The 12099-nt window shown below is 36.6% G+C and overlaps 1 protein-coding gene across 1 annotated transcript in view; it reads right to left on the bottom strand.

Annotated features, from left to right (window-relative positions):
• Positions 1–4714: 4714 nt before the first annotated feature.
• Positions 4715–12099, bottom strand: part of LOC118923771 (bromodomain adjacent to zinc finger domain protein 2B-like) — a 113429-nt gene continuing 106044 nt past the window's right edge. The window contains exons 20-22 of the mRNA XM_057493915.1: positions 5907–6043; positions 5489–5632; positions 4715–5218 (exon numbers count right to left, since the gene is read on the bottom strand). Coding sequence (XP_057349898.1) covers positions 5092–5218; positions 5489–5632; positions 5907–6043 — 408 coding nt within the window. The 3' untranslated portion in view covers positions 4715–5091. The remainder of the gene's footprint in view (positions 5219–5488; positions 5633–5906; positions 6044–12099) is intronic.

Genomic DNA, 12099 nt, shown 5'->3' on the forward strand with positions numbered 1-12099 from the left:
ACTTCTTTCCACCTCAGACCCCTATTGATATGCAGATATACTAAAGCCAGGCGAGATGTTCTGGAAATGTTACAGCCTCAACACCCAAAGAGCAAATAACCAGACTAAAAAGTGGGCCGAGGATATGAAGAGACAATTCTCCAAAGAAGAAATTCAGATGGCCACCAGGCACATGGAAAGATGCTCCACATCACTAATCATCAGGAGCATGCAAATCCAAACCACAATGAGATACCACCTGACCCTCGTACACTGTGGGTGGGAATGTAAGTTGGTGCAGCCACTAAGGAAAACATTATGGAAGTCCCTCAAAAACTTAAAAAAAGAAAATCCAAAATACCAATTCAAAGAGATATGCAACCCCATGTTTACTGCAGCGTTATTTACAATAGCCAAGATATGGAAGCCACCTAATTATCCATCAGTAGATAATTGGATAAAGAAGATAAATTTACACAAAGGAGGATTACTCACCAATAGAAACGAATGGAACCTTGCCATTTGTGACAACATGGGTGGACCTGAAGGGTAATATGGTAAGTGAAATAAATCAGACACAGACAAATACCATATTTCACTTGTATGTGGAAACTAAAAAAACAATACAAACGTAAAACAAAACAGACTCATAGATAAGGAACAAACTGTTGGTTACCAGTGCAGGGAGCAGTGGGTAGTGGGTGAAACAGGTGACAGGGATTAAGAGGTAACTTCCAGTTACAAAATATACATGTCATGAGGATGTAAGGTTCAACAGAGGGAATATACTAATATTCTAATAATTGTATGGTGACAGACGGTAACTAGACATTTGGAGGTCACTTTGCAATATATAAAAACATTGAAACATTATGATATACACCCTAAACTATGGGCACACCTTGTTTTATTGCACTTTGCAGATACTGTGGTTTTCACACATGGACGTTTTGGGGCAATCCTGAGTTGAGCAAGTCTATTGGCATTTTTCCAGCAGCATTTGCTCACTTGATGTTTGTGTCACATTTTGGTAATTCTCATCGTATTTCACTTTTAAATTATTATTGTATTTGTTATGGTGACCTTGGATCACAAGTGACTGAAAGGTCAGATGATGGCTAGCATTTTTCAGCAACAATGTATTTTTAAGTTATGTACACAGGCTTTTAGACATAATGCTATTGCACACTTAAGAGACTATAGTGTGAAGGTAACTTTTATATGCACTGGGAAACCAAAAAATCCATTTCACTTTCTTGCTTGAGATGCTTTATTGTGGTGTGGAACTGAACCGGCATTGTCTCTGAGAGATGCGTGTCATTGGATACTGCATGCCAATTATACGGAAAAACAGAAAATAAACCTTACAAGGAGCTTTTCTGGGTTGTGTGGCTTAGGATCTCTCAGCAAGTTGCAGTCCAGATGTTGTCTTGGGCTCCAGTTATCTGAACGAACGCATGTCTTGGGCTGAAGGATCCACTTCTAAAATGCCACAGTGACATGGCTTCCAAGTTGGTGCAGTTCTTCGTTTTCCGTAGTTGGTTTCACTGAGAGCCAAGTGATCCAAGAGAACAAGGTAGAGGCAACAGCATATTTTATAACCTAGTCTGGGAATTTACCTGCCATCACTCTGCCATATTATGCCGGTCATCCTGGCTAACCGTGATACAGTGTGGAAAAGGATTACACCAGGGCATGAATACCAGAAGGTGAGAATCATTTGGGACCATTTTGATAACTGGCTTCTACCCATGAGTCCACATATGACATGTATGAGAAGTCATTGCAGTGACAAGGAGCTGCAGAAAACTTAAGTTTGCATTCCTAGAGAAATCTGGATGTTACATGTGATATATCCCTGTGATGGAGTACCTTGCAGCATCAAAGTCATTAACTAGATTTATATATTTTATTCAACTTGAAACAAAGAACGAGGTTTATAGTATAATGCAACTGATAAGTCTAAAAACATTGCATGTACATATATCCTTCACACTATTTTTTTTTAATTTTAAGGTTATTGATATACTCATAAAGGTTTCAAATGAAAACACAATGTGGTTACTACATTCACTCATATCAAGTCCCCACCCATACCCAAATACAGTCACCGTCCATTAGGGTAGTAAGATGCCACAGATTCACTATATGCCTTCTGTGCTACACTATTTTCCCTGTGACACCCCACACTATGTGTACTAAACATAATACCCGCTCGATCCCCCTTCTCTCTCTCTCCCCACCACCCCGCCCCCACCCCTTCCCCCTCTGGTAACCACTAGTTCCTCCTTGGAGTCTGCTGGTCTTTTGTTCCTTCAGTTTTGCTTCGTTGTTATACTCCACCAATGAGGGAAATCATTTGGTACTGAAACTATTTTTTTTTTTTTTGAGAGGGCATCTCTCATTTATTGATCAAATGGTTGTTAACAATAAAATTCTGTATAGGGGACTCAATGCACAATCATTGATTAACCCCAAGCCTAATTCTCAAACGTCTCCAATCTTCTGAAGCATAACGAACAAGTTCTTACATGGTGAACAAGTTCTTACATAGTGAATAAGTTCTTACATGGTGAACAGTGTGCAAGGGCAGTCATATCACACAAACTTTCAGTTTTCATCACGCATCATGAACTATAAACAATCAAGTCAGATATGATTATTCGATTGATTTTTATACTTCATTTATATGTGAATCCCACATTTCTCCCTTCTTCTTTTTTTAATAAAATGCTGAAGTGGTAGGTAGATGCAAGATAAAGGTGGAAAACACAGTTCAGTGCTGTAAGAGGGCAAATGTAGATGATCAGGTCTGTGCCTATAGACTAAATATTAATCCAAGCTAGACAAGGGCAACAAAACATCCACGGATGCAGATTTCTCTCAAAACGGGGGGTGAGGTTCTTAGCCTCACCTCTGTTGATCCCCAATTTCTCACCTGATGGCCCCCCGGCGACTGTGCCTGTCTTAGGTTGTTCCTCCCTTGAGGAATCTTACCCGTCTCTGGCTAACCAGTCATCTTCCGGGGCCATACAGGGAAATGTAAAGTTGGTAAGTGAGAGAGAAGCAATATTCCTTGAAAAGATTAGCTTTTTACTTCTTTACAGATTTATGCCCTGTGACTTCTATGCCCAGCATTTCACACTACATATTTTTAAAGATACATGTGGCTAAACAAATATATAAAAGGTTGACTGGGAAGACATTAAAGTTATCTATATATGGGGGAAGGAAATTGAAGGGCTCAAGGAAATTAGGGGAATTACCTCAATTGTATATAGTTGAAGTTTTAAAAAAAATGTCTTTTTTTTTAAGACAGATGCACCCCTATGTTTATTGCACTATTTACAATAGCCAAGAATTGGAAGCAACCTAAATGTCCATCAGAAGATGAATGGATAAAGATGATGTGGTACATATACACCAAGGAATATTATTCAGCCATAAGAAGAAAACAAATCCTACCATTTGCAGTAACATGGATGGAGCTAGAGGGTATTATGCTTAGAGAAATAAGCCAGGCAGAGGACGACAAGAACCAAACGATTTCACTCATATGTGGAGTATAAGAGCAAAGAAAAACTGAAGGAACAAAACAGCAATAGAATCACAAAACCCACGAACAGACTAACAGAAACCAAAGGGAAAGGGACTGGGGAGGATGGGTGGTGAAACAGAAAGGGGGACTTATAATAAGCATGTGCAGTGGGGGGGGGGGGGCTAGGGGAGGGCTGTACAACAGAGAAGACAAGTAGTGATTTTACAGCATCTTACTATGCTGATGGACAGTGACTGTGAAGGGGTGTGTGGGGAAGACTTGGTGAAGGGGGGAGCCTAGTGAACATAATGTTCTTCATGTAACTGTAGATTAGTGATACCAAAAAAAAAAAAGTCTTTTTTTAAAGGTAGAGTTATAAAATGGCCCAAGCAAGCCTAAGAGATCTTATTGAAGTGAAATTCCTAGTAGATAAGGCTCTACTAGTTTCCCTGTGTTGTATGACAGTCATATTTCTCTGGAAGGAAAATTTTGATTCTCTTAAAATACCTCCCTTAACTTCCAGTTGAAATTGAATTATTTTAACAACACAAACTTCTTTCATTTCTTAAATGGAAATACTTAAGATAAAAATAACGTTGAAAGAAGCCCACAAAGAAAACTTACAATAAGGAGTAAATGATTGATATCAGATTTCCTTGTTGAGGATGTGTTTAATGAGAGGCTAAATGAATAGGATTTTAAATACTTTGAAAAGGTATTGGGGGTGGAAGAAATGGAAAAAGGAGCACAGAGGGGGTGCATAAGGTACCAAAGGCAGATTAGATACCCTCATTTTAAAATTAGTGCTTTAACCAAATTTCATTTTGAGGTTGAAACAAGGAAAAGAGATCACTGTGCATTTATGATAACTTAATTCTTCTGAGTTCAAGATATCCCCATACCCACACATAACTTTCACTTGATTTGCACTATGGTTAACAACTAAATAAATATTACTTTATTCTCTACATATTATTTCCAATGGATGATATCCTGGGTTTAACAGTAGAGCACTCATTGGTCATCATTCATTGATTACCACTTGAATGGCAATCGAAATACAAACTTGCGGGTAGGCCCAGGATCTATAATCTACAGAGCAACCAGGACTGAAATGATGACGGTTACGGCGAAGGCCTCGTGCATCCGAATGAAAGTATGCTGTGGATACCTGTAGTTGGGTGGCAGCACAGGCTTAGGAGGACTTTGGTTATTTGAGGAGAACCGTGCCAGGGGCTTGAGGATACACTCACCCTAGGGCACCTCGAGTGCAAGTCAGTCACAGAACAAATGATACCCACACGTACAGTGACAATTAGTACTGGACCAACTGCCATTTTCATACCATGCCCACTACTTCCTGCCCAGCTGCTCCTGCTGAGTATGTACCACCAGTGATGAAAACACCAGCCCAAAGTAGCCAATATGCACACCAAGCTTTCCTTTATTCAGGGATATTGTATTTGTTTAAAAGAAAATGATCATTCTTGAAAGACTGCTCTGTGTGTGTGTTTAACCACTTTATTTCTTGTTGACGAGACCCCCAGATACCAGACATGTTATTATAAAGCTGCTTACGCACTTTTAATAAAAACGTGTCTTCCATCCCTGAGGCGGAAACGCAGACGACTCCGTGTGCTGCACTCCGGCAGTTCTACAAAAGGCCGTGCATCTTCATGACTGTCCATTTCAGTAAGGGTACTAGAGAAAGTAATGTTTGAAATCACTATCCATGCTTTAGTTATCTACCTTTAGGAAAAGTTGAGCTTTCATTCTCTTCCAAGTAAAGACAATGCAAATTAATTCATAAAAACACATGGAAGAATACACTTATAATACAGAGTGGACATTACATAGGAAAATTCCTATTTACACAAACGGTCATAAAGTCACTTTTAGTATGGTGGAAGGTTTCTAAACAAATACAATGGGATGTTATGAATATATAGGACAGGGGAACAAAAATTATACCTGGAAAGAGTCAGGTCAGAGTGGTCTTGCTTCCTTTTCTTTACAGAATGAAAGCTTTCCTGGTTTGGTAAGTTAGTGAAGGTGTTTTCTTCTATTTTTCTTTTTTTCATGTCTTTATTGAGACGAGTTTGCATTTTAGTAAGGCTTGTACGAGAGAAAATAATGTTTGAAATCAATATCCATGCTTTAGAGTTATCTACCTTTAGTAAAAGTTTAGCTTTCATTCTCTTTCAAAGACAATACAAATTAATTCATAAAAAAAGATGAAAGGATACGTTTACTTATAGTACAGAGTTTACATTACATAGGAAAGTTCCTATTTACACAGTCAAAAAGTCACCTTTAATATGGTGGACGGTCTTTAAACAAATACAGTGGGGTGTTATGAACATATAGGACAGGGGAACAGAAAGAATACCTGCCAAGAGTCGGGTCAGAGTTGTCCTGTTTCAGTTTCTTTCCACGAGTACAGCGTTCTTGTTTTACTCCAGTACCGCAGGTGTTTTCCTCTATTTTCCTTTTTCTGTTTTTGCGGCCCCTTTTCAGTGAACTTGCCTTTAATTAAAAAAATAATATATGAGGTATAAGAAAATAACTTTCTATAGCCCTTCTATTATTTTAAATTATGAAAATCTGACAGAATAAACAAAAAGAATACTCTTTCTCACCCAAAAAGTTGATAGTTTTATTATTTTCAAGAGATCTATGAATTTGATCTCCGATAATACTAGGCTAAAATCTAATGATGCATGAAAACACTAAAGAATTCTTAAAACTCGAAGATGTTGATCTCACAGCACCATGTTTGGTGCTACAGAACTTAGCAGTTTTCCTTTAGACTTTGAACGAATCAAAGATACTATTCTTTTGAATGAACTGAATGTCACTAATGGAAGGAATATAAAGACTATCCTTTAGAGCACAATATAATTAAGAACAAAGGTGAATATACATAGAAATATAGAGAATACTAATAAGAAAGTTGAGGAGGTTATTAAAAAGGTACCCGAAACATGAAATAAGGCTCATGAAGTGTCAAATAGGAAAAAAAGTCTTTTATAAGCGGTCATATCTTCCGGAAACTGTTATTTTTCTCAGAAAAGCATTTGATGTTAAGAAGAGAGTTCCAGAAACTTGTGGTTCCCAGGTGTGAACAAAGCAGTGTTATTAAAGATGAGGAGAAAATTTTAAAAAAAAGATGTTTTTGGGGAAAACAATAAAGAAATAGCATAAAATAGATCATATTTGGAATTTAAGTGTATGAATGCCAGCTATGCTCTGTCAGTAATTAGCTATGGAACTTTGTAAAAAAATATCTGTGAGGCTCTGTTTGCTTATCTGTAGAAGAAGATAAGTCACTCAGTTGGTAAGGTCATTCTAGCTCTGAAAGTATATGGAAAAAAACAAACGAATCCCAATGTGGCCCTTATGCAGTCTAACAATTTGTAGGCAGCACATCGATGTAACAATGAGTACCCAGCCTCCTCCCAACATCCCCCAATTTAGAAATTGGGAAATAAGCATCTATTTTGAGAATTAAAGTTACAATGAATATAATAGATCAAAGAAGAGAAATATGCAAGGTCACTGGTAATATATGGTTTGTGTTTTGATTCTCTACAACAGCGTTTATCCTCTTCTAGAAAATTATTTACTCCTTACTCAGACTGTTAAGAAATCTTGAAATAAAAATCTTAGAATGTGGAGTTAGATATTCAGTCTAGCCCTAATTAAATGTTGCCTATATTCTTGAACTGAACTTGGCGGAAAACATTACTTTAGAGTATTTCGTAACAATTTCCTTGAGGATTTCATGATTCTCTTAGCAACATTTTTTAAAAACTGCTTTTAAGCAATTACAATTATTTGGTACTCTATTGGGATGTTAAATGCATAATTAAGGAGTTATTTTAATGGATTAAAATAAGGCAAACTATAAATCTAACACCTTTCCCATATCATATCAAAGAATCACTACCTCTTGCACTGATGGAAATAATTAAAATGTTTTACTAAGTCTCTTCTCCATTTAGTTTATTAATCTTTACTCAATAAAATCCGATTGAGTTTTCATATTATACTGAGCTTTTAGAACCCCCAAATCATAAAAAAAAGAGAAGAGAATGCTGAATATATAATGAGGAAAATGTCCATTTAATTAAGATTAAGTAAGACTGAATAGTTGTCTTACATAAAAAGAACATTTCATGAACAATGGGCTAACGCTTCTAGTTCCTATTTGAACTAAGATGTTACTTGAGATCATTTTCTAACAATACTCACAGTAAGAAAATGTGAAATTTAAACCACAGAATCCAAAGACTTTTGTTACAAAATGGTAATAAAGTCTCTTTTTGTTTCTTTAATTATTGATACTTGTCAGACTACTTCATTAGATTGTGCACATACACTTTTAAAAACAAGCTTTTATTCAGTTACCTGATTACTTTATTAGACAGAGATATTTCCCTTGCACCCTTTCTACCTTGTTAGAATGCACAGAGGACCTTCAGTATGTCTTAAGCAGGACCTATCAGGTTGTACATACCATCGCATATTTGTTTTTGTACATTTATGTATCAGAAGTTGTAAAGCGGTGGCTCACAGACCGTAAACAGCCCACAGCATGTGTTGTTACTATGTTTGGCTCATAATGCTTGTAAAAGTTCTGAATTTGTTGCCAACATTTAACATTTGTGAGGACATGCATAAAGATCCATAATCTTGAAATATTGGCAGATCCTAGAACACTGGACCTACATGTCTACATGACAACAATTGGCAGGAGTTGAGTGATGACTGACACTTAAATGGGGGCATGACTTCCCTGTCTGCCATAGTCTCAACTCTTCTGTGTTATTTGTGTGGCTTTCATAGGCACTGGACTTTGAAACTTCTTGTGTGTGTGTGTCTCTGTGAGTGTGTATAAATACGTATACATACACACATAAGGCTTTTTGATTCTATGTATATATCTTGGCATTAATATGCACATACACACAGGATAAAAATACTTAACCACAATAATGTGTATAGAAATAGCCATTGGAGTACAAGGTATACAGCATAAAAATTTGTAAATAACCATGAATTAACTAGGAAGATATTTCTAAAATTTAACTTTAAAAATCCTTATAAATCAAAATAGAATGTTTATTTTTCATTGCTACAAGAAATATAACATCTAATTCACTACATTTAAAAAACTAAGAAGAGGGAAGAGGCTCAGAAAGCTGTATTTACATAGAAGGGCTGGAATGAGGTTATAGATCTTTACATCTCCTGGTCTATACCCTGAATGAGAGATAGCCAGAATATTATTTAACCAAATTTATCGGAACAGAAATCTCCTATAGCCTACCAGATGATACCCCAGGACTTAAAACCCTAATTTGTTAGTAATTCATAAAGTATTAGAGAAACTTTCTATAGCTTCACTGTGACTAAACTAAAAGATAATTCATGTACAACCAATAAAGGTTATTATTAAACTATAGTTGACTATAGATGACAAAGATGATCACGTAATAAGAAAGCAACTTAGTAAATATGATGCCACGTGAGACCCTCTGCTATTCTGTAAAACAGTCTAAAATACCATACACATTAATATAAATGTGTCACAGAACTTTAAATTCATAAAAATATTTACACTCGTGAACTTATTTGATCTTTACAAACCCCGCCAGGCAGATGCTATCCCACTTTACAGATGATAACCCTGAAGCTAAGAAAGCACTCCAATGCTTATCGATCAAGAAGGTAAGAAAACCAGCACAGGAAACTGAAAAGGAGCAAAGGCAGAAAGAAAACCAAGTATGGTACTAGAAGCCAAGTGAACACAGGGTTGCAAGGAGGGTGTGCTCTGGAACTGATGGGTGGGTCAGGTGAGGCCTAAGCACTGATCCCCAGACTGACGAATGGCCACGATAGGAGCACTTTCAGAGAAGCTGTGAAGGTGAGAATCTGACTAGAAAGAGTCCCAGAGCGACTTGGAGAAGAGAAGTCCGAGAGAATCAGAACAAAGCTGTCCAGCAGGAGTTATTCTGTAAAGGAAAGGAGAGAAATGCGGGAAGTGGATGCAGGAGAAGTGAAGCTAAGGAGAAGAACCCAGGGGAGGACGAGATGCTGATGCAGGTGAAGAGAACAAGGGGGCGGGATCTGAGGCACAACACGGGAACTGGCTTAGGGAGGGGCACTGAGCATGGCACCGAGAGAGGGGTTTTTGTATGAACGCAGTCTGATAATAAGCATATACATTTTAAGTCTCTTGCCAGTCACATTTAAATTAGAAGTGTGAAGGCTCATACCTATTGGTTAAAGCAATATGATAATATAGCAAAAAATGAGTTGGCCGAGTTATAAAGTAAGGAGTAAGAGGTGTAAGGGGCAGCATGAACTGAGGGCCAGACTCTTTACTAGATGTCCCCTCCGTCAGGCACTCTTCTCCCTGTTTACTCGCCTGACCTCATCACTACTGGCAACTACCTTTCCATAAACTCAGTCCCAAACACCCACCTGCCCATTGCCTCTTTTCCTTTCCAGACCATTCCCTTTAGCACTTGAAACTACTGTGCTAAGGGAAGGCAGATACAAAAGGCAAACTATTTTATGATTCCGTTTATATATAATGACCAGCAGAGGGAAATCCGTGGAGCTAGAAGGTAGAGTAGTGGTTGCCAAAGGCTGAGGGAGAAGGGGAGAGTGACAACTAATGGGTACAAGGAAACTTTTTTACGGTCATGAAAATGTTCTGGAGTTAAATAGTGGTGATCATATATAACTGAATATATTAAAAACCACTGAATTGCACACCTAAAAAGTGAATTTTATGTGAATTCTATCTCAAAAAAATCCTCACAAAACTCTGTAACTCTACTTTGATCTGGCCATTAAAAGGTTCAGTTTCCGATCCCTCTTATGTGTGACAAGGGCCGTCATATGTACTGCCATAGACCTAAGATTACAGCTATACCACATGGATACTGCCAGTGTCCTGTATATCTGTATATCCTGGTATACCTGTAATCTCAGGTCTATGGCAGTACGTATGACAGCCCTTGTCACAGCCATCACAAAGGAGGAGCAGTTCTTCATTATCGCCCTTTCAACAGACCTGGCAGTACTATAAAACATGAAAAATCATTTAAAATCAATACTATTATGAAGAACAGTTATTGGGATATTAAACACACCACAATTCCTAATTCATATTAGTAATCAACATTCTGCTTGCTAACAAATATACAGTAGCCATACACATCTATGTATCTCTCGTTACACAGATAGGGACCACATGACGGGGTGAGCAGTTTAGTTGGGGTAAGTGCACATTTCAGGTACACTGCAAAGAACAAAGCTAGAGGCTGAATGCCTGTACACACTTTCAAAGCATGTACACATTAACATAGGAAGTAATTAACATGACATTAGAGCCCATAAAGCAATGAATGGCTTTAAATACAGGGTATGTAATTTTTTAATACATTTCATTTTTTCCTTATCTTAGCATCCTCATGATCTCCTGAGAAAGAAATGAGTTAGAGTAATTTTCAAGATCAAAATTAGGAAACTTGTATTAGTATCAGAAGTATGTGTAATAAAAGGATATTCCTATATTTTGACTAAAATTGTCCACCCATTTGTGATTGATTAAAAAATCAAACATGTCCAACCCAGGAAACTTGGGAAAATCAACCCAAATCAAACAGATGACACAAATGCAGAAAATGGACCCTACAAAATGATTTCTAAGGGAAAAAAACTTATATAAAAATTAAACCAAATAATTTAAGAAGTCATAGATTTTCCAGAAATAAAAATAAATTTTCTCTCTTGACAAATTTCTAATACCATTAAGAACTTTAAAATCTGTAAAGGCAATGCTTTTTCCCATGCATACATATCCTGTATAACAAGTTTCACAAAGGGAAAGGAGGGAAGTTGGACAGTCAAAACTTTCAAGATGCCTTTAAAAAAATGGTAAATACTAACATTATATATTTTGACACTTCGTTTATACTCCGTCACAGTAGAGAATATCCTGCAACCAGTATTTTCAAATAATGAAAAGACTTAAACTATAAGTTATTTATACGAATTGAAAGTTACGTGTTCATAGATTCTTATAAGCAAAATAGCTTAACTATTCAAACTTAACTTCAATACACTAAGTCTTAATCCACAAAGTCTAAATAGTCTTATATAACACAGTATGTACACTAATGATAGCTTAAGAATCTTACCAAAATGGCAAATAGAAAACTATTCAATTTAGTAAATACCTACCAACTATATGAGATACATGTGTCATACTAAAATTGGCATGTGTACTAAGAGCAAAAGCTGCAGTTTAATGTTCCAACAGTTTTATTTTATGACACTTCCTAATACCATACCACTAAATATGGTATTATTTCTCCAAAACTGAGTTACATCATTACACGTTCTATTGTAAAAATACTCACTGCAAAACATTTGGAAGATTATATTTCAACCCCTCTAACAACAGATTTAATTCATGAATATTAAGTTAATTGTTTTCTAAATATACTAAAAATACCATGAAGTCTGTTTTACTTCGCACATTTTTCATTTAAAAATAAAATTAT

Source organism: Manis pentadactyla, chromosome 16 (assembly GCF_030020395.1).
Source record: "Manis pentadactyla isolate mManPen7 chromosome 16, mManPen7.hap1, whole genome shotgun sequence".
NCBI classification, from domain to species: domain Eukaryota; kingdom Metazoa; phylum Chordata; class Mammalia; order Pholidota; family Manidae; genus Manis; species Manis pentadactyla.